General features: G+C 36.9%; 1 protein-coding gene across 1 annotated transcript in view; it reads right to left on the bottom strand.

Annotated features, from left to right (window-relative positions):
• Positions 1-658: 658 nt before the first annotated feature.
• Positions 659-26801, bottom strand: part of LOC107094667 (cytochrome P450 26B1) — a 38560-nt gene continuing 12417 nt past the window's right edge. The window contains exons 2-7 of the mRNA XM_015390434.1: positions 17124-17348; positions 7072-7190; positions 5536-5692; positions 5219-5374; positions 3367-3651; positions 659-2333 (exon numbers count right to left, since the gene is read on the bottom strand). Of these exons, the coding sequence (XP_015245920.1) occupies positions 1941-2333; positions 3367-3651; positions 5219-5374; positions 5536-5692; positions 7072-7190; positions 17124-17348 (1335 nt within the window). The 3' untranslated portion in view covers positions 659-1940. The remainder of the gene's footprint in view (positions 2334-3366; positions 3652-5218; positions 5375-5535; positions 5693-7071; positions 7191-17123; positions 17349-26801) is intronic.

Here is a 26801-nt window from a genome sequence, read left to right as displayed (position 1 = left end):
AAACACAAACTCCAAAGGTTCTGATTGAACAATCAACTCAATCAACTTTACTCTTCTTGATCTGAGTCTGCTTTACCATTTTATTACTGATTTGAGGAACAACAAGAGCATAAACACCATTGTCCTCAGTGGTGGTTGTGTAATAACAGAAGTGCACAATAAAGACAAAGATAAGGCAGCAATTAAGCAGCATGTATGTAGGTCTCTTCCATTACACTTTCACTCTAACCGCTGATCTGATAACCTGGTTCCAGCATAAGAAGGTGCACTGCTTTATTGGAGCAAACCTACTATGAAATAGGTTTAAACACTCAAGAAATTTAGTTGAAAGTAGTGTTTAATACCTAGAGCACAGAATTCAATTTTGAAAACTGAACATTTGCTATTTCCCACTAAACACCTGTAAAGAGAATGATAGATGGATAGAAAATTGCATGAGCCTGAAACAAAATTGAAGTTTGCTATGTAGTTTTTCCAACTATGAAATTATAGCTATCAAAGAATGTCAGAAATATATCAAAAAGCAGATACTCTAATTACTTTTACATTGTCTTTGCACCTGAGTTTCATGTCAGCATCACTAGGTTAATAATATTTAGGAAACATTCAAGCTCCCGCTTCTTACTGTTGGGAATAGGCAACCTGTGCTTTTTTTTTAATTAATTTTTTTCTTTTCTTTTTGTAATTGCTTTACTTTGTCTTAAAAGAGAAACAGAGGTATATATGTGAATGGGTTTTATATATTACCAAATATATTATTCATTGTTTGAAAACATGATCCCTAAACTACATTGTTAAGTGTGATCTGTCATCCAGCTGTTATGTAAGTCAACCAATTTTCCACCCCAATTTTGGGGTTGAATCAGATTGTTTGTTTCCGATTCAGACATATACATTTGGTTCTTAAACCCAATCAGGCATTAGAAACTGGGTTGCCTAACTAAAGATAATTGATTCTTAAACCAAACTAAGTAGGCTTTGTTTATTAATATGACCATTTACAAACATTCAGGTCCCAGACTAAGCAGATTTAGATCCTAAACCTAATGAAGATGGTTTAACCTTGGTTCATAAACCTAAACATAGATCGGATGCACATATTTTTTTTTTTTTTACAACTGGTGAACCAAAAAGGACTATAACGAACAAAGATGTAACAGTTTTTTTTTTCTTGATGCACTCTTTAAACTGTTTTTGCAGAATGTGTTGCCAGTTATGTAATGTGAACTTAATGATAAATGTCTGCTTTCTGCCTATAATGGTACGAGCACCAAAGGTTTTTTTCCAAAGATACCATGGACTGAAAAATTCCAGTAAATCAAAGCGGTTTTGCTGTTGATCTTTCTTTTTCTTATCTTTTCTCTTCATCCCTGTATCAGAAAGAATATTACATGTTTTAGCTCAAAGGTGCAAGGCCAGCTTCTGATTCAAATGACCGGATATGCTTAAAATGTAATGAAAAATGTTTTTTTCCATAAAATCTCTTGTACCTAAAATTATTTGTTGAATGTAAGCACAGGCAAAATGGTTTTGAAATTATATTCCTTCTCTCTATACCCTGTTTTATCTCACACCTCTTCCACACTATTACTTTTCTCATCTCAACACTTCATCTCACCAAAAGTCTGTTGTGCACTACACTGTTTCAAATTATATTAGATAGCTTTTTGTACATTTACTGTAAGTATAATTCTTCAGAAAACACACAGAACAGAGCACATTTTTTAACTTTTTGGCAGTTTTCTCCTCTCATAAAGAAAAGTCCTGATCATCAGTTGTTAGAAGACATGAAGAGTCTGAAATTATGCTCCAACTTGGCAGAACAAAGGTGAAAAAGGAATGATTATTCCAAAATATTAGTTTTTCCTTTCATCTGTCCTCTTTCTAATGATTTACATCACCAAACCTCTCCACTCCCCCCTCATAAGCACATGCCCTTATTAAACAGTTGTGCCAAGCAGTTCTTCTGACTTTTCCAAAATCTCGTTCTGGTTGGAGTCCAGGCCGTAGAACTTAACCTTTAGCCCATCGACAGGGTGAACCACAGGAACCGTGACAACACGTGGGAAGTGGCGAGTGGCTAGCTCAAAGCGGCTTGTGCTGGCCAGTTCGATGGCTAGAATGCGAAGGAAAAGTGTGGCAAGCTGCTTTCCCAGACAGGATCGAACGCCACCACCAAACGGCAGATAGTGGAAGCGGCCCTCTTTGTCTTCGCTCCTCTCCTGACTGAAGCGGTCAGGATCGAAGGCCTCCACGTCTTTAAAGACAGCCGCTGTGTCATGAGTGTCACGAATGCTGTACATAACACTCCAGCCCTTGGGAATCTGGACGCCCTATAAAGGAAAAAAAAAGAAAAGAAGAACATGGTTACAAATGAATTTGGCTAATACAAATAGACAGTTTTAGGGGGACTGTAGGCCTAGTGGGTTAGAGCAGTGCACTTGTGCTCTGAAAAGGTTGCAATATCCACTTCGATCCCCACAGCCTGCACTCTGGGTTCCTGAGCAAGCAACTTAACCCCCGACTGCTCCCTGGGAGCTGCACAATGGCAGCTCACTGCTCCACAAGGGGATGGGTTTAATGCAAAGGTAAATTTATCCAATATGAGATCAATAAAGTTCAATTATTTTTATAAAATTCTTGCCATTTAAAGTTTAAGGGCAAAGCCCAAATATTAACAAGGTTCCTTAAAAGGCCTGAGGCAGAATTAAATATCTAAAAATGCTATTATCACCATTTTAATGTTGCAATGAATGTCAAATTCAGTCACTGATTTATACTTAAGTTAGTCTATGATAGCTACGTAAGCCTGCCCCCCTTCAGGAAGCACCTACCTCAGTCCCACTGTTTATGAACTGTTAAGAAACACAGACTGAGGGTGGTGATTTAAAACAACGGCTTTGGCTCTTTAGCAGCTAATCTACACAGCACATCAACTTTTATTATTTAAGGGAATATTAAAGGCATAAAAAAACATATTTTTTTCCCCCAGTCTCAGACTTTGTCCCACCTTTAGAAGTGGTATTAGGTGACGTCATGAAATGACCACAAACAGACTGGGAGAGTAGGCCCTTGCCTTGAAGGAAAGGGTTTTTCTTCTGGGTTGAAAGAAATTGACTATATTTCATGACAGATATATACTCCATAGCATTAAGAGAAGTATTCTATCATATATTTGCATATAAAAGCAAGACAAGCAGGACATTTAAATTGACTCCTAACAACCTGAGCAGAATGGGGCCTGACACTGTTCCATTAGGTGAGATGGTTTGATACACTCTTTATTTTAACAAGTACTTATTGCATGTTAATCTGGATGTTGAGAAATTACTGGACAAATGACATGTATTCTACATAAAAACTTACATCTAGTTCAAAGGTCTGCATGGCTGTTCGGTAAGCACCAGAGACTGGCGTGTACAGTCTTAGCACCTCCTTGATGACACAGTCCAGGTACTTCAGGCTGACGATCGTATCAAGCCTCAGCTCTCTTTCAGGACAGAGGCAGCCATTGTTGAGGAGTCCCCTGCCTCTCAGCTCCTCCCTGAGGCGCTCCAGAACCTGAGGGTGGCGGAGGAGCGCCATGATAAGGGAGGTGCTTGCGCTGGCAGTAGTGGCGAAGGCAGCGAAGATCAGCTCGATGGTTGATTCCTATGGAGGCATGAAAACAAGTTGATCCAGCTATCCCTTATTATCAGTTTTAAAACAACTACGACCTGCAGGCTTCTACAAAAAGGGGCAATTTTGTGATTAAATGAAAAAAAATAGTGATGATCTTTTTCAATCGAATAGCAAGCAAATTACAAAATATATTTTTTTGCTTCATCTTGAAGTTTGGACACAAATCGCTTTGATGTACCAACAATACCTTTGATGCTGACTTTCTGAATACAGAAAATAGACAGTCTCTACCAAGATGTGAGTTTTGCTTTTATCTATTATTTTGAAAACCGCAGTTGGTTAAAAATAAAATCATAGCAATTTGAAGAATGACACTTGTTTTAATAACAAATCTTCTATTTCACACCTTTTCTCTTTTTTGTCTTGCAATTATGACTAACCAGTTTAGAACTTACAACTGAAATATGTAAATATTTTTGATTTCTGAAAAGTGGCACTTTTGTTTTCCAATAATACAGAAAGCCTGGTGTTGATCCTAAAATAAATAAGACTAGGCTGAATGCCCTAGATTGCAAATCTCCCCATTGTCAGGGTCTGTGCTTCTCTCTGCATGTGTGTGTTTGAAATGCGTCACAGACCTGAAAGGGAGAGCCTAGGCCTCTACGACAGGGCCTCCCCAATTCAGTTTTTTTTTGCACATTTGAGTGTGCACGCACAGGAGGGCTTATTCAGACCCCTAGCAAGAGCAGTGTTGACTTATTTTTGGTCCTGGACTTCACCCAAAAGCCACAAACAGTGAAGCAGAGAGGGGAATAGGCTTCCACAGAATTCCTCAAATAGGTAAATAGTGGGTGTGCCTATCCTTCATTTGCTCCCTATTTTACAAGAAACTTGACAAATATGTCTCATTAGATGTTTGCATTTATTTGAAATACATATATTCATTGAAAATATTGTTGCATATCTCTGTAACTAATTCAGTGAGTTCGTGTGTGTTTGGCTAAAATCCAAAGTATTTGTTTAAGCCCTCTTTTTCCTTTTAAAAGGTGTTTTTTTCAAGCCCAAAAACAGCAATCTGCAATTTGTGGGTCAAATTAGATGTGGGAGGAGTCAAACCCTTGAGCACACTACAACTCAACATTTGACTCTTCCCACGTTTCATCTTCCACTTTGACACTTTAAAATTATATTTCTTACCATCTGCATGTTAAAAAATATACAGTCAAGTGAATCTAACATCAAGTAAATGAAAATCTGTAACTAGTGCTAAGATTTATAGATGTAACAAGCCTCTTTGTATTTTATTATACAAGCCATGTAGGTAAATGCAAGCATAAACAAATGGAGCAATTAATGCAGAGGAATATACTTGTTTTTCTTATTGAACACCTTTTACAAAAAGAAAAATGTTTTTAAGTTTTTTTAACTGTTGTTTTTGAAAAAGTTTTAAAAATTTTACAGTACAAGTAGGACAAACATGCCAGAGTTTTTGATAGAGTCTAGGCTGTGGTCAGTTTTTTGGCTCTGCCTATGTATTGAATTCACCATGAAATGAAGACTATGGGGTCTTCCTACTATCTTTGCAGAGATGTCTTACCTTGAGCTCCTGCATGCTAAGCTCAGAGCCGTTCTCTTTGGCACTCTCCATCAGGACATCTAAAGCATCACTATAATCCTTCCCCTGGGAGCGCAAAGGCTTTTCTCTGATGGCTTTTTCTATGCTTTTTTGAAGGGTGTCTCGTGCACGAATACCCTGGAAACAAAAAATACACAGAACCACTCTAAACAACTAGTCAACCATGTCTTTGTATATTATGAGTATAGAGCGCTCTGTTCACATTGGTTGTCTCAGAGCAGGCATGAATCATATAGGGAAAAGTTTTGCAAGGGGAATCTGCAGTTTCGAAATCCTACCTTCCTGTAGCCACTGAACGGTAGATCAATAGGCAGGCTGAAGAGGTTGTTTACAAAGTCTTGAAAGGTTGAAAACAGGTGTCTCATTTCGTCCTCCCCCACTCTGAAGCCCAGCAGCACCCTTACCGCCATGGTGAATGATAGCCTTTGGCTCTCCCTGTGGAATAACACCCACACAGTTACACCAAAGACATAACAAAAACCTGAGAAATCTTTATTTGCAAATTTGGCAAAACCTAAGAGACCAAGTCTGGCCAAGAAATGTTGTACTAGTATTGGTGCAACTACCGGAAATAAAGAACAGCTAGGAAATCTTATTTCTTCTTTCCAAAGGCAATAGAATTGCTACAGACCCATTGACAAGCAAATCATAACTAACTTTCTTCCTGTTAATACTGGTCTACAAAATTCTGTTTTATATGTTTCTAATTGTTTTTGGTTTTATTATATGAATTTCGCAATTTTATTAAATGCTGGTCTTTATTTTAGATCTTTTTTAGCTGATTTTACCAGATCTAACAAGTTTGTTTGTTTTTATATGAAAGATAGATCTAGTATCAATATTAAATTTATTAGTTATATTTCTCTATCACTTTTGTTACTCATACACGGGTTCCCCTGTCATATCTTAGGTTTGATTAGTAATAAATAGCTAAAATGAGTTTTTTGTTAACGACCTGCAGGAAAAAAGGTTAACAAAATAATTTATTTTGGATTATTTGCACACAGGCCTCAAGGGCTGTGAAGTTAAATGCATTTGTGATATTGTGTAAATTGAACAAAAAGCAGTCTCACAGAGACATTCTGTTTTGGTCACATTGCATTTAACAAGAGTAAGACACAGATTTTCAAAATGTAGCCCTTTAGATGGCACTTATAATACTCTTAAGTTGGGTTTAATGCCACACCGAAGGGAAGAGTTGCAGCTAGCATGCAGATCCAGGCATGCAAGTAGAAGAAATAACTTGTCAACAAAACAATAACCAATTCTAAAGTCCACAGGGATAAATATGCTGAGTCAAAGTACATAAACTCTTTTGGAGTTATTACAACAAAAACTGGAGTGAGATACACACTATGTAGAGTTCTAATTTAAGGCTAATTCAGAGTAGGACTAAATGCATTCTTAAATTGTTACTTTAACACTGCAAAATTGGCTCTCAGGAAGAAAGCTTTTAAGTTCCTGGATAGAATGAAACCCTGGAGTGAAACAACTAAATGCCAAGTGAAAATTAAAGTCAATATAAAATCATAATTGCAACAGAGTTTGAAGAAAAGATTGCAATTTTGCTTTATGGCAAAATCAGTCAATATTGGTACAAAAACTTCTACTTCCAGTCCAAAAACATGACAGTCAGGTTAATAAGTCACTAATCCTTTCTTTAGGGTGAGGTTCTATGAGGGTGTGTTGCTATTTGATTGAATGCAACCAGTCCAGGACGTAGACCACCTCTTGGCCAATGACAGTAGTAGAGCTCCAAAGTCATAGAGGATTGTTTAAGCCTACTGCGTAACCTTCCTGGACTACTGGCTTACCTGTAGACATTGATGGGTTCAGGGTTGGAGCTCCATACTCTGAGGCTCTCTTGGATGACCTGCTGGATTTTTGGGAGGTAGGACTCCAAGGCTTCATGGCTGAACACTTTAGCAAACACCTGCAGAAAAAAAGTCAAAGACAACTCCAATTAAGATAGATTTCCAACCCTGTGTATATAAAAACCTGACAAGCCCTGAAGAAGCTGCAGTCACCACAAATGCTTACTTAAGACCACAAATCAAATCCATACATCTTTCTTTTTAAAAGAATTATGTGTTAAAAAATGAAATCTAGTCAAAAGTTAAACTGTGGATTAAGGAAGTCATTTCTATAAAAAAAAAATTCCTCCTCCATTTACTTGCTTACTCTTTTCTTTCTCTTCCTGCTTCAATCTTTAGTGAAAATGTAACATTTAAAAGCTTTTTCCTTTGCAGTCAGCAAAGAAAAGACTGATAGAGTGAAGAGAAAAAAGTCTAGTGAAAAGCACAAGTAATGCCTGCTAAGACCTTTTTTTTCAGGATGAATCAATCACCAGTCGTCAGCACTGTTTGAACAAATAACATTCCATCAGATCCAAGCTCCTTAACTGCCCTTAAAACTGTTCTGGGTATGGTTCAGAAAATGACGGTTAAACATGGGATCTTTATAATTCTTTTAAGAAGTTTCTAAAACATACCTTTATCTAAACAAAGACATTTTCACGGATCTGACAGTCAGAGCTATTGGAGAACGTAACATAAAGATGATGCCTATTGGGTCCATTTCAGGAAACCAGTTTTCAGTTCAAGTTCCACAGATTTTCCATGACAAGGTTTGAGTGAATCAGGAATCTGAAGGAGGCAAAATGGCACATCCTCCAGCACAATGCTCAGCAAACAGCTGCACATGGTTTGCATTTTCTGCTTGATGAAATGAGTCTGGAAGGCCTGAATAAGCTTTTTTTTTTTATATCAGAGCTTCTGTGCGAAGACTGGTGGCCTGTCAGGCCCATCAGCTACCTCTGACACGATCACAGTAGATGGGGGTTCACAGAAAAGTCACACATCAGTTTCTCTTTCCTCATTTTCTCTTTTTGTTATAAATTAAACCTAAAATAGGGATAGTTGACATTAACATCTCTTTTTTTTAAGGAAGCCCTGCCGTAGCATAACAATGCAGCAATTTTAAAATTACATCAAAATTATTTAGAATATAATGAAGTACATTTATGTCAACAAAGGGGCACTACATTAGTCAGACATAAAGAGGGAGGAAAGGAGTTCCCACTGGGATTTGATCCATGTGGTTCACCATCACTTGGGCATTCATCCTCCTCTTTTTTCCCCTTACCTCATTCTGCTGCCCTTTATGTTCCTCTTTTACTGCTCATTTCTTTAAATCCTGTGCCCATCCTTCCACTTAATGAATAAACAATGGTCTACTGAGTCCCCGCTGCTTGCATGAAAGTGTTTACGTTTTAGTTATGTCTGTTAACTGTTTGGGTATGTTAGCACGGCTGCATTTCATGTGGCTGCTACATCAAGTGGCTGCAGGTCTCAAATCAGCAAATATTACACGGCATCTTCCTCTTTAAGAGGAGATTACAAACAGAATCTGACCTCAGAGTTTTAGTTTTGGTTCTTTGTTCAAAGAGGAACTGCAAATGGTTGCTTTCATCCAGCTGTTTACAGTGCTAAATGTCTAAAATCGCTAATATGTATAAAAAATATAGTTATTTTTTTAGTGTTATTTAGAAACTGTTTAAACTTATTTCTTTTTTAGTGTAAAACTGGTTGATGTTAGCAGTTATTTATCAATTTTCTGTAAATGACAAAGATCCAATTAAAGTGAATTTCAAAAGAACTATACAGCTTTGTAGGATTTTGTAGCATTTTGTTTTTTAAATCCTGTCTGTGAGATACAGCAAAAATTCAAAAAGAGAGAGTTATAATGAGGGGGATCTTTTTTCTAAAGTGTCTATCACAAGTCTGTTGCAGGAGAGGGTCTTCCAAAACCACCCTTCTTCAAAATAATTCTAATTATATTCAGAGGTAATGTTTAATTAGTACTTAGATTCTGTTCTTCAGCAGTACAAGCAGTTAAATATGAGAAAGAAAAGAAAGAATTATATAATTTGATAAGATACAGTTGGACATTGGAAAGTGGGCGGAGTGAAGGCCTATTGGTTAGGGCATAGAGCTTGGAAACCTGAGGTTCTGAGTTCGAGCCCCACTCCCACAGACTGCCACTCTGGGTCCCTGAGCAAGACCCTTAACCTCACACTGCTCCCCGGGCGCTGCACAATGGCAGCCCACTGCTCCCCAAGGGGATGGTTTAAATGCAGATAGTGAATTTCGTTGCTCTGTACTTGTGACAGTGTAATGACAATAACTGCTGGGGAAAAAAAGAAATTCATTACCCTTGAATTTAACCCACATTCATAATTTAGAGCTGATGCAACTGACGCTTAAACTTTAAAATGCTCCACAAATTCCTTCTGCCATGTTAATATTAATCAATGTGGTTCTGATTTATCCAGGATACAGTGCAAGATGAAAAACGGTGTGACAGCAGCTTAAAGTTGGACTTCTTCACCCAATTTCCAATCATTTTTTTTATAAATTCAAGAAGAATTGTCATTCTGTAAAAATAATATATGTAATGAACCGTGGCTGTGTCAGCATAAAAGACAGTTTAGGATTGAAGTAATCCTAAATTGAATATTTAGGCCTCTTGTTACCACTAATCTCAAAGACAGATTTGGTCAAATATTTGAGTTTAATCACAGAACATTATCCAGACTAACATGGCTTTCTAGACAGAAAAAAGGATATTTGACAAAGTTATTCCCAGTGATGAGAAAATAATATAAGTTTTAGGTCCTGTTTAATTACTTTGAGTGAAAGTGAGAAAAAAAAATCTAAGTCCAAAGAAAACCATCTAAAGACCAACAAAAGCCCCTGAAGAACTTTGGATTTAGACCACTTTAAAAGATTACAAGATGTCTGGTTGTAAATTCATCCGTCTAACCTGTCTGTGCTGGATTGTTTATCATTGCTCGGGCTGCCTTCCCTGCTGACACTCAGACATGAATAGACAGGGGGCAGAAGGGCTGCGCTACTGTAGGACCAAGGAGTCAGTCTGTCACTGTGTTGCACCCTTAAAGGTAACTACAGGTCATCCAAACACACACCCACCCAGCATCTCTCTGCAAAACCTGGCTGCCAATCAAACGCTGCTTTACTGCAGCGTCATTCTGGGACGTCCAGGTCCCAGTTTGGATGAGGGTAGAGGGGTGGTGGAGTGTGCTAAAGGGGGATTGTTCTGTACAAGTCATTCTACTGCACCACAAAAACGTGACTGTCTTCTGTAGCCTGCAGCGCAAAGACAAAACACACACTCACGAACACAGTTGTCCTAATAACGTCCATATGTCTTAAATTATGTGAAAGTGCTGCGAGCTGCTGGTTCCACCGACATGTAAAGACTCCTTTATTCTTTTTCTCTGCCCTCAGTGCTCCCACCTCTTCCCGTCTCTGCCTGCCCCCTTCATCCATCCTCTTTTCAGAAAGACTGCTTCGCTCTCTTCTTTTCACTTCATACTGTACGTATTTCACACTTCTGTCATCAATCTGAATCAGTGATGGCTTTGTTGGTGAAGGGGTCAAGATGTCTGAGCGGCCAGCCGATGTTTAAGTATTAGCTTCTGCTTCCCCGACAATGTTTTACATCTCAGACAAGAAACCATAAGATTCAAGTGTCTTGTTTCTAAAATGTTAAGTAGGCCGACTGGCTCCCAACACCCATATATCTATTTGACGAGTTTTTGTTTTAAAGTAACTGCCCGAACACCAGACATCATTGGTTTTTGGGCTAAATCTGGTCGGTTCGTCGTAGACTTGGTTTAGTCCAGGAATATTTGTCGATAATTGGGCTGTATTTGGTCGGTCTTATTTTGTCCAACTTTAGTCTAATAAAAGATGTTAAAAACCCAGTCTTCAGCGTCTTTCACTTTTCAACCAATTGTACATGTCATTTGGAAGTAAATGATGTCGCCTTTTAATGTCTTTTCAAACAATTTTTGCTTGGATGCGCATTATACAGAGAGAAACTGAAAATTGGTCCATGGTGACTCTTGAGAAATTGCAAATATACTTAGGTTAGTAGGGACAATCTGTCAGTACAGCAGCAAATAAACTTACACTCCACAAATTTGGACTTTATGGATGTGCATTAAGAAGAAAGCCACTGTTTAATGAAATCTACAGGAGGTCATGTCAGTAGCATTTCAATTTGTCAAATGACACTAGAATTGAAGTCTTTGGACAAAAAGGAAAACTTGTGGTCTAAGTGTAACAATTTAAATGCACCCCTTCACTGGTACAACATGGTGGCGGTAGAAGCATGCTGTGTGGGATACTTTCTTGATCTGGAAGTTTGTCAGAATTGATTGAAATTTGAATTGGATCTAAATACAGGACAATCCTGGAGGAAAACCTTGTTGAGGCTGTAGAAGACTTGGGACTTGTACAAAGGTTCACCTTCCAGCAGGACAAGGACTGCGAACATACATCCAGGGATTGATGAAATGTTTTTAATCAAAGCATTTTCATGTGTGCAGAATCTGTGGTGCATCTTAAAATGTCTCAATTAAGTCTCATTAATAAAAACCTAAAAACTGGTAGAGACAGATGAACCAAAAGTTGCTTTTAAACCTTTATTTTTTTATTTATCAAAAACTAAAAATCAGTCTTCATCTACAGTACCACATAAATGTTGTGCTCTATCTGGTGCCTTATCACATAAATGCAAATAAGTACAGTGAAATTTTTAGAACAAGAACAAAACCATGAATAGTGGTTCATGGTTAGTATAGTGAGTTGTTTTGCAGTTTTTCTTAATTAAAGATGATCTTGTTTTAAACTAATTCTACTCCACTACTTCAAAAAAATGTTTCCAAACACTTCTTTACCATCATTATGATTTCAAGTAACTTTTTAACTACTTTAACTGAATGATTTTACTGATTTAGACCAAATATCTATTAGATTCTTTAATAATGTCAAAAATCTCCTATTTATAAAGCTTCAAATTTTGCAAATGTGTTACATTTAGACCTGAGAGATGGAGAGAAACAGTTAGAAATAGCAGTGCCCCCTACTGGTAATAACAATTATTTGGAAAATATGTGAGGCTTGATGAGGCATCACCTCACTGCATTACAGCATATAAAAGCCATCTTTTAAATGTCTGCATTGCCTGACAAGTTCCTGATTTAGATTTACAGAGTAAGTTGACAGCTTTTGTTTCTTGTTTCTGCTTATTTATATATATTTATATAAATTACATTACCTATAATCTAAATTATAGATCATTTGGCATTAAAAGGAAGAGAGTTTAGTCTGACAAAGACATCATTCATTGCTACATATTTTCTGATGTTGGTCAGACAGAGCTGACTGACAGTGACATACACCTGGTTCAAATTTTGATTCAACAAAACTTTTGTTAGTTCAGTGGCATCTTTACAAGACTAAAGTGCTTCAGATTGATTAGATCAAGCTTTTGTATTCTTGAAGGCAACAGACATATGCATGTTACAGATTTGCTTTAGTCAGTTTGATACTCCTGAATGTTTGGCACAAAATGGTCTTTCTTGGAAACCCAGCCCTCTGTGGTTCCTTAAGAGACTTAGCTTTCCAGCTCAATACTGGGTTATATGGAAACTGGCTGGCTCTGTTGATCCACTAAAGGCTAATGTGCTGTGTGAAGATTGTTTTTCCGTGCGAAAACCTCAGGGAGGGCAGACATACACACTCGGGTCCAGTAGGTCAAACAGTAAGCCAATTGCTCATTCTTATTCTCAGTCGCTGTCGTCCCGTCTCAGTCTGTTGACTTGGTTTTATCACCCAGAAAACTGGACTTAGTACTGCCAATGAACACACACACTGACCAACTGTAGCCATGAAAACTACCACACTGCATTCACACACTCCCTACAAAATCATGCTTTTGTTAAGTAAAATATTGGTCTTTATTTAAAAAAGATAATGATTCTCTTGGGCTAAAGGGAATAGATCTGACAACTGTGTGTGTTATTTGCAGTATGCAGCATTTCTAGCATCTAAGTATGAATAATCAGTGACAACATGTTTCCATTTTTCTGTCATGCTTAATCTCGGCTGGGGGCGCAAGGGGTGCTGGTGCCTAACTCCAGCAGTCTATGAGCGAGAGGCGGGATTCACCCTGGACAGGTCACCAGTCCATTGCATGGCAACAGATAGACACACAGGACAAACGACCATTCACAGACTGACACCTGAGGAAAATTTAGAGAGGCCAATTAATATAACAGTCATGTTTTTGGACTGTGGGAGGAAGCCAGAGTACCCGGAAAGAACCCAAGCATGCACAGGGAGAACATGCAAACTTCATGCAGGGAGACCCTGGGCAGGAAATCGAACCCAGAACCTTCTTGATGCAAGGCAGTAGTGCTACCCACTGCTACCTGAGCACCAACATCTCAAAATCAAATTGATAGCTAGAATCAAGTGGACAGTTATTTAAAATCATTCTAAATGCTGCTTTAAATAGGTAACCTCCTTCATAGAATGATGTTCAGTTTCAGATATTTAGTTGGAAGCGTCACTAGCTGACCCTGTAGGTCAGTATTCAATAGGCCTGCCACACATTTGAATAGCTGTACATTTGCTTGCTGTAGCCCCTCCTTTTCACTTATTTCACTGATTGTGTTGAGTGAGTAGTAATGTAAAATCACTGATTATACTTAAGTTCAAGAAAATGTTTTCATAGCTTGTATTAATTGAAGTTAAAGCTATCCAAACACAAGCTTATATTTACTCACAATATATATATATATTTCAGATGCATAACATTAAAGGCTTATACATTTCAGTTCCGGAGTTGCAAAAGTCAGCCTAATAGCTATGACCTGTTGATTAAACTAATTCTGATAAAACTAGCATTTTCGAAAAGTTGAAGTTAAAAATGATTAAAGTAAAACTAACAACAATGCAAGTTTGCAGAGACAAAAACATAAGCTTTTAGGTGAAATAATAACCAGTTAAGAACAAGCTCAGCTCAAAGCGGGGCATATTTCACGGTTTACTTATAACAACTTAAACAATTTAAACACAATTGGTCCCTTTTGCACTAGACATGTATATATGTTTGTGTCAAAATGTATTCCTATATACAATATCTGTGTGGCTTTGCTAATTGATAAATTGATAAAAGTTCATAATTCTAGCCTCTAATTGAGTTGGGGAAAAAAATACAGGTTTACACTTTTTAATCTGCTCCTCTTTTTTTTTCTTTCCTCCAACAGACATTTTGGAAACTTTAAGTTAAAAATCAACATACCGGTACGTGTTTGAAAAAATTTTAATTAGCTACTTGACTCTTAAATTGTTTTTATGGTCTGTTTATTTTTTTTATTTACTGAAACTATAAAATTTTTAGTTGAAGTTATTTTAGATAGTAAAGCCATTCTTTTAAGCAGCTGACAGTGGAGATAAGCTTTACTTTATTTCACTCTCATTTTCACTAGACTACTTTAACTGCTGCCTACTGAATGCAATATTGGGAATTTTGAGACTGGCTTTGCAGAACCAACTTAAAAAAAATACCATCTATAGTCTAAAACATGAAGACAGTTTTTAATTTGTTGTATTCTTCAGTATTATATTACCAAAACTCAGCTCCCTTGTCATGTTCTTGGAAATCTCTTTGTAGTGAAAGTATAACTTTGTTGTTAACAAAAGATATTTTCCAAAAGACACTTAATCTCTTCATCTGCACACTAGATCAGTTTTTGTTGCTATCCAGGTGTTACAGATAGAGTAGAAGTAGGTGTGGAAAACTGGTTGTCATGTCCTTTTTGCACAGCAAGATGAGACATGAAATTATCTCTAAAATCAACCTTCCTGATTTCACATCCATTGCTGTGTGTTTTATTGTGTATAAAGCCAGGCAGAGTTCAGGTGTGTGCGCACAGATGCACTTCCATGCTTTGTGTGTTTGTGTGTGTCAGGCCCCCACACAGAAAGCCCCTCTTTGTGCCATGTCGGAGGCAGCCTTCCTAATCAGGGGTCATTACATGAGGTTAGTCCTGGGGTCTCAGGGGAGAAGAGAAGGGATCAGAGCTCAGATTAGACCCAGACGACCCCTTGCCGTCCCCAGGCACCATGGCAGCGAAACCGAAGCCTCTCCCTCTCCTCAAAATGAGAGAAAATGAAGCTGATTTACAGGAAAACACGGTGGGCTCTTTCTCAAGCTTTTTGACTTGTGTGTTTGCGCATCAGGTGAGCAGGAGAGGAAGGTTATTACCGGTAATGGTTCTCATACACACAACACAGAGGAAGGGACGGTAGGGACGGAAAAACTGATAATCGAAGACAGTCTCCTTTCGGAAGAGAAGAGGGTGGAGTGATGGAGAAGTCATTCTCATGCTTCACTCGGCAAAACATGCTGATAACACTCAGCCTGAGGGATAGTTTTACACCAATCCTTAGATTCTGAGTCAGTCTATGCTTTTATCAGATGTGGCTTTTCTGCTTCTAATACTTGAGCATCAATACTTTGCATTTACCATTTACTTTCCTGCTTAGAAAGTTTACATTTCATACACTTCCAAGGACTCGTGTTTTAAACTGTTTTTATTCTTACAGTTCAGAATCTCTCCCACTCTATTTTTCCTTTTAAAATAATGAAAATACTCAGTTGAGAGACAAATGTTGACTTTTACAATAATGACAGTGTTTGGGATTAATCCACATTTTTCTCATAGTTAATTTTTAACTTGATCATCACAATATCAGCACCTCTTTAAGCTTTTGCATCTAAAATATGAGGTCTAATATAGAAGATATTTGGTATGGAAGCATGGTATTAAAACATAGATCCAAATGCCATACATTGATTTGGTTCAGCAATTTAATTCTGTATACGTAGTCAACTTTGTAGTTTTCTGCTTTGAAAAACCTGCATAAATATGAAACAGTTCAGATTTTAGACTGATAAAGACCTGCTTCAGTTTTGTGTTACTTAAGTCTCAAAATAATAAGCTCTACGCAGGAGTTTTTAAGACCTTTATCTACTTTATTTGCTTAAAACTAATCTTGCGTAGTAAGTGATATAAAAATGTTTGAGCTGCTTTTCAGTCTTTGGCAATTATAAGCAAAGTAATTCTAATATGTCAACATTTGTGTCATTTTTCTGCCGCTTCTTAATAAAAGCTTTCTATCTTTTTAAATTTCTATACTTTTCCTGTTTTTCTGTATTTTTAGCAACATTTAAGCATTTGAGTAAAAATTTCACAGCTTTGCAATAACATTTATAAGATTAACACATGTCAAATCAGGAATAAATAAATCTGCAGAAAATTTGTATTTAATTAAAAAAAAAAGGGCTTGCACAGTTTGATTAATTATTTATGTGTTTAAAAAGCAGGGATCCGGTAGTATTGAGATGGAACGGTCCTTTTTCTGATTATATAATATAAGTAAATGTTGTGATGTCACATATTGTAGATAAAACATGTGATTTAAAATGAGCTCAGAGTAAATATAAATATCTCTTTTAAATTTTCACCTTAATAAAAATAAAATAAGTTACAAAGATTGGAAACTTTCCATTCTTATGTATAATTTCTTTAAATAAAAAACAAACAAAATCAAAATTTAATATAGGACTGCTTTAACTGGAAATGAAAATGTGTCACGTTTTCTTGTAACAACAGAATGTAAATCCTCAACATTCAGCCTAATTCACTATTTAGGCATTAATAGCAGCCGTTTGTCGATTCTGCTTTTAAAAAAACTTAAAACATTTGGATTTTCTTTAGAGTTTTACCTCCATTTAATTTAGAAGCATATTACTTCAGTGTAGTATTGCTTTTTCAAAAGCAATATTCTTTACCTTTATGTGATGCATTATATGTGAACAATGAGCTTGGTGAAACTTTTCAGTTGCATCAAACTCATTTCTGCAGCTTCAAACAGTTAAACTGATCAACCCTCAGTGTTTGAGAGTGTAGGCTGTGTGCTCTGACCTTCCTCTTCTTGCGATGGATGTCTCCGATGCTGTTGGCCAGAGAGTTGGGCCCCAGCAGTGTGGACGTGCTCTGGGGCCAGTCAACCGTCACCAGCGTGTGCTCCCCCATCAGGACCTTACGGACGTTCTCGGCTCCCGTCACTCGGATCAGGGGACGGCCGAGAAGGTGGGTCTTGAACACATTTCCGTACTTCTGTCTACGCGATGCATGAAAGCCCGAACCCTGCGGGAACAGAACAGAGAAACCAAAAATGTTCAAGCTGATTGTGTTTTTTTGTTTCGCTTCAATGCAGTTTATTTCAAGGTCGGGTAAATTTGAGACTCTAACCTTAAATTTTAGCATCATTATCATCAGTATTACAATTTCTTTAAGTTTATGGGGAAAGAATAACATTTATAGTCTTTGAATGCCTTAAAGAGATAAATCCAGATGGGAGTTCATTTATATACGGTACTTAAACATTTGTGTTTTCTTGTTTTAAAACCTTCGAATCCACCCAGGATCTACTTTAACAACGGGTTGATGTAGGTTTTCAGCCATAAGAACTTTTAAATGTGAAGTAAATACTATAAATATCCAAGAGTTTAAGATTTTTAAGTTCAGAAGGTCTTTAAGATAATCTGAGCATTTTGTCAATGACTATCACTTCTTATTTTATTATTACAATTACTTATCATAAAAGATAAAGAACTAAAATACAACACTGGTGACCCAAATTGAGGTTTTCTCTAAAATTTCTTGCCAAACCTGTTCAATAAAATATATTTTCTCCCTTTTGCTATTTTGTATTGATCCACATCGTGTATTTATTCCACACTGGAGAAGCCTGCTTGCTGGTAAACCCACATGGGCCCAGACCTGGAGTCAGTTTTCTGGCTGACCGAGTGCAGCGTTGACCTCCAAATGGTTGGGGTCATGACAGAGCGAGAGGGAGTCAGAACTGTAGATGGCCTGTTTGAGTGAGCAGGACACATATCAGCCGGGGGGCAGCCTACTGTGTTACGCACACATGTAGGATGCTCAAAGCATATCTCACATTCACATGCAAGTATTCACACTTATTGTAAAAACACACACTTCCATTGCCCGCGTGTTCGGTTCCACATACACACTTTGGAGACTAAAAAGAAAGCATGCAGCGCCGTGCAACAGGCAGGCTGTGCTACAAATTGCTCTGACAAGACTAACTGGTTTGACCCCACTTTACTTCAGGGGTAAAATATATGCATGAGACACACTTACACACATGCACACACACTTTTACAATGAAATGTGATGCATGTTCAAGAAACAAGCACAACTCTAAGGGGATGTTTGAAAATTTACATCACTTTTTATCTAGAAATCACCATTATCTTGTGTTGTTTTTCACTAATCTATGAAACTAGCAGAAACTCTGAGTGCAATCCACTTTTCTAATGTCTGCGACCACCGAACAACATGAAAATGAATGCAGAAATCAGCATCTAACTTTAGCAGAGTTTATTTGTTGTTTGAGACACGCCTCTGGTAGCAGGAGTGCGTTCTGTTTGTTTTTAAATGCGAGCTACGATGACACGGCTCTCCAAGTTGCACTTCGATTTTAAAGTTATCATACTAGATGCAGGCGGGTAATCTAATCAAGGTCATCTATATTTTAAAAGCAAACATTTTCAGAATTAATAAAGCTTCCTTACTAGGTTTGAAAGTAATTGTTTCAAAGAGCAACTTGTGAATCACATGCATAAATTGTGTTTTACATTGTGTTTATATGTTTCATGGGCTTAGATTTGACCCAATCCTTTAAAATTAACTGCAGATTTGTTAAAAACCTGCAGTTCTTTCAATGTTTTGTTTTTCATTTTTGTTTTGATTGTTTCTGTGTTTTTCATAGTTACCGTATGTTTAATTGGTCTTGCCAAATAAGGTTGAGTTCATTATCATAAAAAGGCATTTCGAATCAGTTCATTCCTTCGCATTTACCTTCATAGTCTATTATTTTCTATTTTTCTCTATGCATTTTGATTTATATCTATTAGATCATATTTCTCATTTGGTCATAGCCTATTTGTGTCAGATAGTGAAGACTTACACTGCAAAACCTATATAAAAATAAGTAAAAATTTCTTAAATTAAGTGTATTTACCCTTAATTTGAGCAGTTAAATGAGTTTGCCAATGGAATGAGTCATTTTACTCTTAAAATAAGATAATTTGATAATATGCACTTGAAATAAGACAATTTAAATGTGTTTTCTTATTTTAAGTGTACCGGTAAATTGTCTTGTTTTATTGGCAAAATGTCTCTTTTACCTCCTCAATTCAAGAACAAATGCACTTATTTTAAGAAAAAAAATGACTTATCTAGATTTAGATTTTTTACAGTGAAACTAACTTGGGTTCCTAGAGAGCTGAATCTCTGATAGGTCTGTGTCATTAGGTTCATTATTTGATTTGAAGGTTTGTGGCTTTTTCTTTTTATCTTAAGTCTATGTTCTAAACCAGTAAAGAACGTATACTGTAGGTCATAAATATCAAACCCATGTTTTTAAAAATTTTACAGGCAAATGAATCACCTTTTCTTTCCTTCCTAGTGCCTTTTGACTCTAGAGCTCCAAACCATGCAGCTTATCAAACATCCCATAAAGCAGCTGCTCTATTTGCAAGCTAAGGTTTAGTGAATATTCATTTCTTCTAATGCGTATCTAAAACCATTTTTAGGTTAAATGGTGGATATTAAGAACTATTTTAAAGTATTTGGGTATTTCTATTTATGCTTCTTTGCCACTTTATTTAAGGAGCAAATATTATAATTGTTTTATCATAATTATAATAGGTGTAGCTTTAGCAACTTTATTTATTTTAGACAGTTTGTTCAAAATGTGTTAAAATCCAAAAGTGAAGATAAACTTTTTGTCCCCAATGGAAAGATTCATAACCTGAGATGAGATCTGTGGGCTCGCTGTTAAAACACTATACTGTAAGAGTGCTTGTTCGGTTTTTGTTTGTTGTTTCTTTTTGAAATCATAACTAATGATAGGATAAAAATGAATGGGCTTTAATTACCTCCCGATAAGCATCATGTGTTACACCTTAAGGGCTTTACAGTTGAGTGAAAATAAAACTTTGAAGGTAATGGCTATCATCCAAAAACAACTGAGAAAAATCTTTCATCCAGATTTATGGTTTAACATTTGTAGTTGGTGCAAAGCATTCAAGTAGCGACAAGCAAAGGGTTTTTGGTTGACAAAACCTTTAGCTTTATAAGAATCGTTCACAGGATCAAATTCATTCTTTGCTAAAAAATGGATATTTACACCTAAGCTGCAAAAAATATTTGCTACCACGAATAGAAATGATGATAAAAGCACCAGATATTTAACCCATGTCAAGTGTATGATTTGTAAATTCAATTATCTTAATGTTTCTAAGACATAAATCATTTCAGATTATTTATCATTTGGGTTTTTGCAGAGATGTTTCATTTTTTAGGTAAATAAATAAACATTAAAACAGAATGATCTAATAAAAATAAAATTTTGTTTTTTTTAAGTCTACCTTGTGTGACCTGAGTGTTCTGCATTGTTTTCAATAGAATATCGTGAAATAATGAAATTTAACCTTTCTTTCCTGCCATATTAAATAATATATAATGTTTCTTGGGTAAGAAATTTGACATTTTCAGTTAAACATTAATTATAATCCAATATATATTTTCTCAGACTAAAAAATGTATTATAGTTGTTAACTTCATGTAATTGCATACTTCAGTGTTTATGCTTTTAAAAGCCAAGTGGCTAAACAATCCCAAAAGGTCTTTATCGTATATTGATTTGATTTTTTTAAGTCTGTAAAAGTAAGGAAAAATTTAAATATGGCAGCAAATGTTTGGTAGTAAAATGCTAATTTCTCACATTGTTAGAATTGTTACTGCCTTACTCCAAATGATATTTCATTAAGCTCTTTCCTCAAAATATTACATCAATAATCCTTTTATATAGATATGGAAAACATTTTTTTTTTTCAGAATGTTGAAAATCTTTTAAAAATATAAAACGAAAGAATCTTATTTATGTTCGTATTCACATCCTATGCTTAAAACTTTGTCTATACGTCTTTAACTACAGCCTGAGGTCTTTTTGCAGATGATGCCTCGAACTTAGCACAACTTTAGGCAGTTTTACACATTCTTATTAGAGACATATCTGAGGCTCCATCAGGTTGGATGTTCACAGCCATGGTCACATATCTGTTTAATCTGATTCAGTTCTGGACCCTGGTCCGACCACTACAGGACATTCTTGGAGATCGTGGCCGTGCGCTTTGGGTCACTGCCTCCATCTGAGGTCGAGAGAGCAATAAGAGCAGGTTTTTATTTGCTGCATTCATATTTCCTTCTATCCTGACTAACCAGTTCCTGCTGCTGAAAACTTCTCAACTGCATGATGCTGCCACCACTATGCTTCCCTGTAGGGATGGTATTGTCATGGGGCCTGGTTTCTTTCAAACATGACATCTGACATTCATGGAAAAAGTTTAATCAATGTCTCATCAGAGCAGAAAATTATTATTTGCTTTGGTATAATGTTCTTCAGGTGCCTTTGGATTCAGACCAGTTGCTATACGTCCTTCATTGAGGAGTGGCATTCATCTGGCCATCCTGTCATTCAAGCCAGACTGATGAATGCTAGAAACATTTATTGCTTTTAACTTGGTTAGTTTAGTCAATCCTTTGCTTTATGCATCCTGCTGAATTTCATTAGGTGTTACCTTTCTTACAGTTAAACATCTCGTGACTCGGTTTTTTGCATAATCTTTTCGGTGCAAACACAAAAGAAGTTTGGACCAGAGATACCAGATTAGCTTTCCACTTCTTCATGTCCTCTGGCTCTTTCTCACCTTCCTGCGACACATCTCACATCTTTCTCCATGTAGGCCAAATTGAGCACAGATGCCCCAGCCTCCCTGCTGAGTCATTTAACCGTTTCATCTTGCTTTAAGGAAGAAAAAAAAACTATGAACACCAGACCTGCTTTTATAGAAGCAAAATGCAGCTAATCAGCCACTGCCAACCCAGTCTGAGGGTGCATGTGTTGTAATTGCACTTAAGCTTGTTCAGATGTTAAAACTCTATTGTAGGGTCTATAAAAATTTTATTCACACTGCCTGTTTACACCAGGGTTTTCCTATAGAACTGCCTCGGAGCTTATGTTTATCTTGAACGGCAAATTTTACGGTTCTTAGTCTTTAGTGTATTTATGTTTTGCGTTTGATTTCCATCCATCTTTCAGGGTACAAACTGTTGACCTGAGCTGTTTTCCCAGCTCCTGTACACTTCCTCCTTCTACAGTGGCATGCAGACCCTCTCTCTCTCTCCCTCTCTCTCTCACACACACACACACACACACACACTCACACAATAAAACCAACACACACCAGGTTACCGGCTGGCCTCTGGAGCCCTGGGGGTGTGTGTGTGTTTTGGAGTAGGGTTGTTTTCCAAGCTACATTTTGCTGCCACATGGATGTAGAGTGGTTTAGTATGTCTGCCTGGCAGACCTGTCGACACACGCACATACACACACACTGAGTTTAATTCAAAGGGAGTTCCTCAGGCAGCCAGACAAGGCTCCCTTTCACACTCTCAGATACAGCATTAGATTGGAGTGATTGTGGGTGTGCATATGTTTGCATTATGTGAGTTTCTCTGCAATCTGTCTTTCCACTGGCCTTTTCTTTTCATATGCATATTTCGAAACTGAAGGCTTTATTCTGTCATATTCTGTTCAGGAAAGTGGAAAGAAAAGCTGCAACAACACCAATAAGCTGCTGTACTGAAATAATCTGAGTCTTTCTGCCAGAGGTGTGGTTTGGATGACATTTAACTCAAAGGTGAGACGAGTACACCCCCACTTCTTCCTCTTCCTCCAAGTTTTTGGCCAAAAAGAAAAACCCTACATGTTCACATAAATAGAGAAAATCATGGAAAGTCATGATGTAATGACGCCACTCTTTCTGTGGCCCACAAACGCACGCGCAGACGTCTGAGCAGCAGACGTAGCCACAGAGACGCAGGCGTCGCAGCTTCGCGCTGATTGAGCAGGCAGCGACACAGTTTCCCTCCAAACGTCAGTGAAGCGAGGGAGCTCTCACTGTAAACACTCGATCAGTTTTCATAAAATAAACCTCCAAGAAACCAAAATTACCACCACAACATTACGGCTGATTTTACCAGAGAGGTCAGAGGCAGAAAACTCTGATGTGAGTTGAAAACCATAAAGAGGTTTCTCCTAATAATGGCAGGCGCAAAGTTTTTAAAGGCCTTTTTTTTGTCGACATGTTACTAAGCAACTGATGGAAGTACATGTGAACTGTGGAGACAGAAAACAGGACTTGTGCAACCTTTAGGTTTCTCCAGCTTCTTGTCATCTTAGAAAAATATAAAACGGCTTTATGGTGCCATGGAGTTTTGTAGGTTGCTTCAAGTATGACCACGTTAATAAGACAATTAGCTCTCAATTTAACCATTTAACCAACTTTAGAAAAAAAATTATCAGTATATATCGATCAAATTGTTTCTTTATTCTTTCTTAGAAAATATAACTTTACATTTGAAGGATTTGAAAGTATTATTTTGACATGTACTGTAAATAGTATAGAGATTTTAGGATTTGAAATCATTTTTTAATAACAGACTAAATCTAAGCAAACCACTCAACTATATGTTTAAAATATAACTTTGTACCCTATTCATTATTTAAATAGGTGCATATATTATTTATTCATATGGTAAAATTATCTCTATAACAATTGCTTCAAATGCTAACATTTTCCCATATTTCCATCTTCGGGAGTTGGGGAGCTTGACACATTATGCTGCATTTAAGACTCATTATTTGATCAACTTTGTAGTTTAAAAAACATCTGAATAACCAATCTAAAATCAAATTATTTACATTAAAGGTTTTGGCATATCTTTTTTATTCTACGTTGTGACTCCAATCTTATATACAACTGTTTAATTGACTTCTTTTAAATAAAAAAGGGTCCTGATAGTGTAAACTAAGGATTAAAACCAACATTTTGAGTGTTGCTTTTTGTAAAAGAGTATATTTACTAATTACCGTGTGTTAGTAAAAGCCCAAGTTATCCTATATGACGAAATTGACAATACCAACATTTTTCCTCTCCTTTTTTTAAATTTCCAGTTAACTAAGAAAAAAATACAATGAGAAAAACATATTTATATCATTAACACTATATTTGTACCTATTTCTATTTTTATACCCCTTTTTTTAACAGATACTGTTCTCCTTTTTTATAATATTCAAACAACTTATGCAACCATAAGTGTTTATTTTTAAAAACTAAATATAAAAATCCATAAAACATTACTGACCTCAGAAGAGTAAACGGTGGCAACAAAATGCTCAGTATCGCACTTCTGTAACAAAATAAATCTAACATATACCATCATTATCTTGTGTTTAACAATGCTTAATGCATGTCCTCCCTTTAAATATTTTCCACATAGCAGTGTCTATAAAAAAAAACAAAAAAAAACTTTAAATCCAGTGTTCTGTAGCTTTGTAAAATGAAACACTTCCCTCTGTTTCCCATGAGTTCCCAGCTAGCTTTAATGCGAGAATAAGTCCGGCGCCGGTGAAACGAAAGCTCCTAGCTTCAAACTGCACCCCAAGGCGTGGTTAAAGCAAGGTCAAAACACGTTTCTGTTCGTGTTAAAGGTTTCGTACTCGCAGTAACACTAAATGAACGGCTGCAACAGTGTGAGGAGATGTCACCAAAGGAAAGCCATTTCAAATCGGCCTGCTCTTTGCAGCCTTGGTAGAGCAGGTCTGGTATCCTAGAAAATCCACTTTCACAGAATTTCTTATCTTTTAGAGATTTGTCAGATATTTTACTAAACATCCAGTAACACTGAGATAAACGGAGGTCTCTCTGAAATCCCACACCCATGAAATCTAAAGAAATTTCCTCATAAACTCAATCCTAGATATTCCCACCGAATATCCCTTTTACTCTTGTTCTCTATGTGCAAACCAACAGACTCACTTACACTGTCCCAACACAGCTCTCTAACCCGCCGGCCGGGCTAAAAATACCCCCGTCTGTACTGTTGGGGTTGGCTTGGGGGCAAACCTGGGCCAGGGCTTATAAATGTGTTCTTTGTAACGCAGTGGAAATGTCCAACAAATGACTCTTTTATTAGGGCAAGACAAAAAAACACAGCTAATTATGTTTACTTAGAGCAGACACACATTTGTGCGTGTGAGGAGAGAGAGAGAAAAAATTCAAAAATAAGGGTATTAGCTTTAAGGTATTAGAGACGGACAGAGATTCCTGGAAAAGAAACTCTGATAAATACATTTAAAAATTACCCATTTCTTGGTAAAGCTTACAGTTTGCTGCTTAAACCTTAAAGCCTAAAAATGGCAACAACAAAAAAAACGTAAGTTTTTGATTAAGCATCTAAATATGGTTTTTATTTCCTGTTATTATTATAAATTTGCATGAATTCTTCGGCGATGTAAATTTGTTGAGATTGTGGAACGATTGCAGGATATTTAACAGATTATTGTTCTTTTTTTTGTTTGTTTTTGTCATTTTGAAATTTAAAGAAATCTTTATGATATAATTTGGAATTAAAAAACAACATTTTATTTTCGGTAAACTTACATTGAGATTTATAATTTCTCATATTCATGAAACTCTTCCTAAATCACATTTTGCCAGGGTTCCTGCTCTGCTGCTGATTGGTTGTTGGTTATGGCCTGTTGGGGCCAAAGTTAGCTGGTGGATGCAGTATAAATATAACCAAGTCTAAAGCAATCAATGGTGGAAAAGGGCAGAGTGTCAGTAAGGTACAGTCTGTTCTCTAACTAATCCACCAGCAGGGTTATTTCGTTGATTATAAAAGAGACAAAAATTTCTGGCATGCTTTAATGGTTTAAACTCTCAGTCTCCTTCAGGGAGATCAGGGCTCACCAGGAAGATGTTCTTAAAGGTAGAATTTTTGGAAACCCCAGTGTGCAATTATGCATAATTCTTTTGGACAGTGTTCTAGTAATCTATTTAATTAATGGGCGCTATACTATAAAAATAAGACACAATTCGTTTCAAGTTGTACACGGAAAAATAAAGCTGAAAGGCAAGAAAATTCTTGGTTGGAGAAAGCTGATGACGAGTCAGGTGAGTCACACATCTTTCCCACAAGTATTGCAATGAGTACATGTAAGTATGCACAAGAATCATAGAAATAGAACTTAAATAAAAAATCCGCTCACAGGGCTTGACTGGCAGGTAGATCCAGACACACAAAGCCAGCAATCTCCACGGTTACTTCTAAAATAAAGGTTAAAAATGAAAAAGTGAAACAGCAAAGAGACCAGCAGAGAACAAGAGAGAGGAAACGAGGTCAAAGGCACCGAGGGAATTCCTCCTCTCTTTTCAGCCGTCAATCATTCAGCTGGTGCCAGAGATACCGAGGATCCAGTGTAAGGGCTTTTATGTGTGAGTGATTGTGCATTTGAATGGTGTGATAGGTCCTCGACTTGACAATGAACCCCGTCCCTTTGCGGTCACGCCACCGCATCAAGGAGACCTGGAGGGAGGAGGAGAAATGAGATGAGAGAAAGCAGAAAGGGAAGGAAACCAAGAAGAGTGTAAGGGGGGATGC

Source organism: Cyprinodon variegatus, unplaced genomic scaffold (assembly GCF_000732505.1).
Source record: "Cyprinodon variegatus isolate N-32 unplaced genomic scaffold, C_variegatus-1.0 Scaffold499, whole genome shotgun sequence".
Taxonomy (NCBI): Eukaryota; Metazoa; Chordata; class Actinopteri; order Cyprinodontiformes; family Cyprinodontidae; genus Cyprinodon; species Cyprinodon variegatus.
This window is presented reverse-complemented; position numbering and strand designations above follow the sequence as displayed.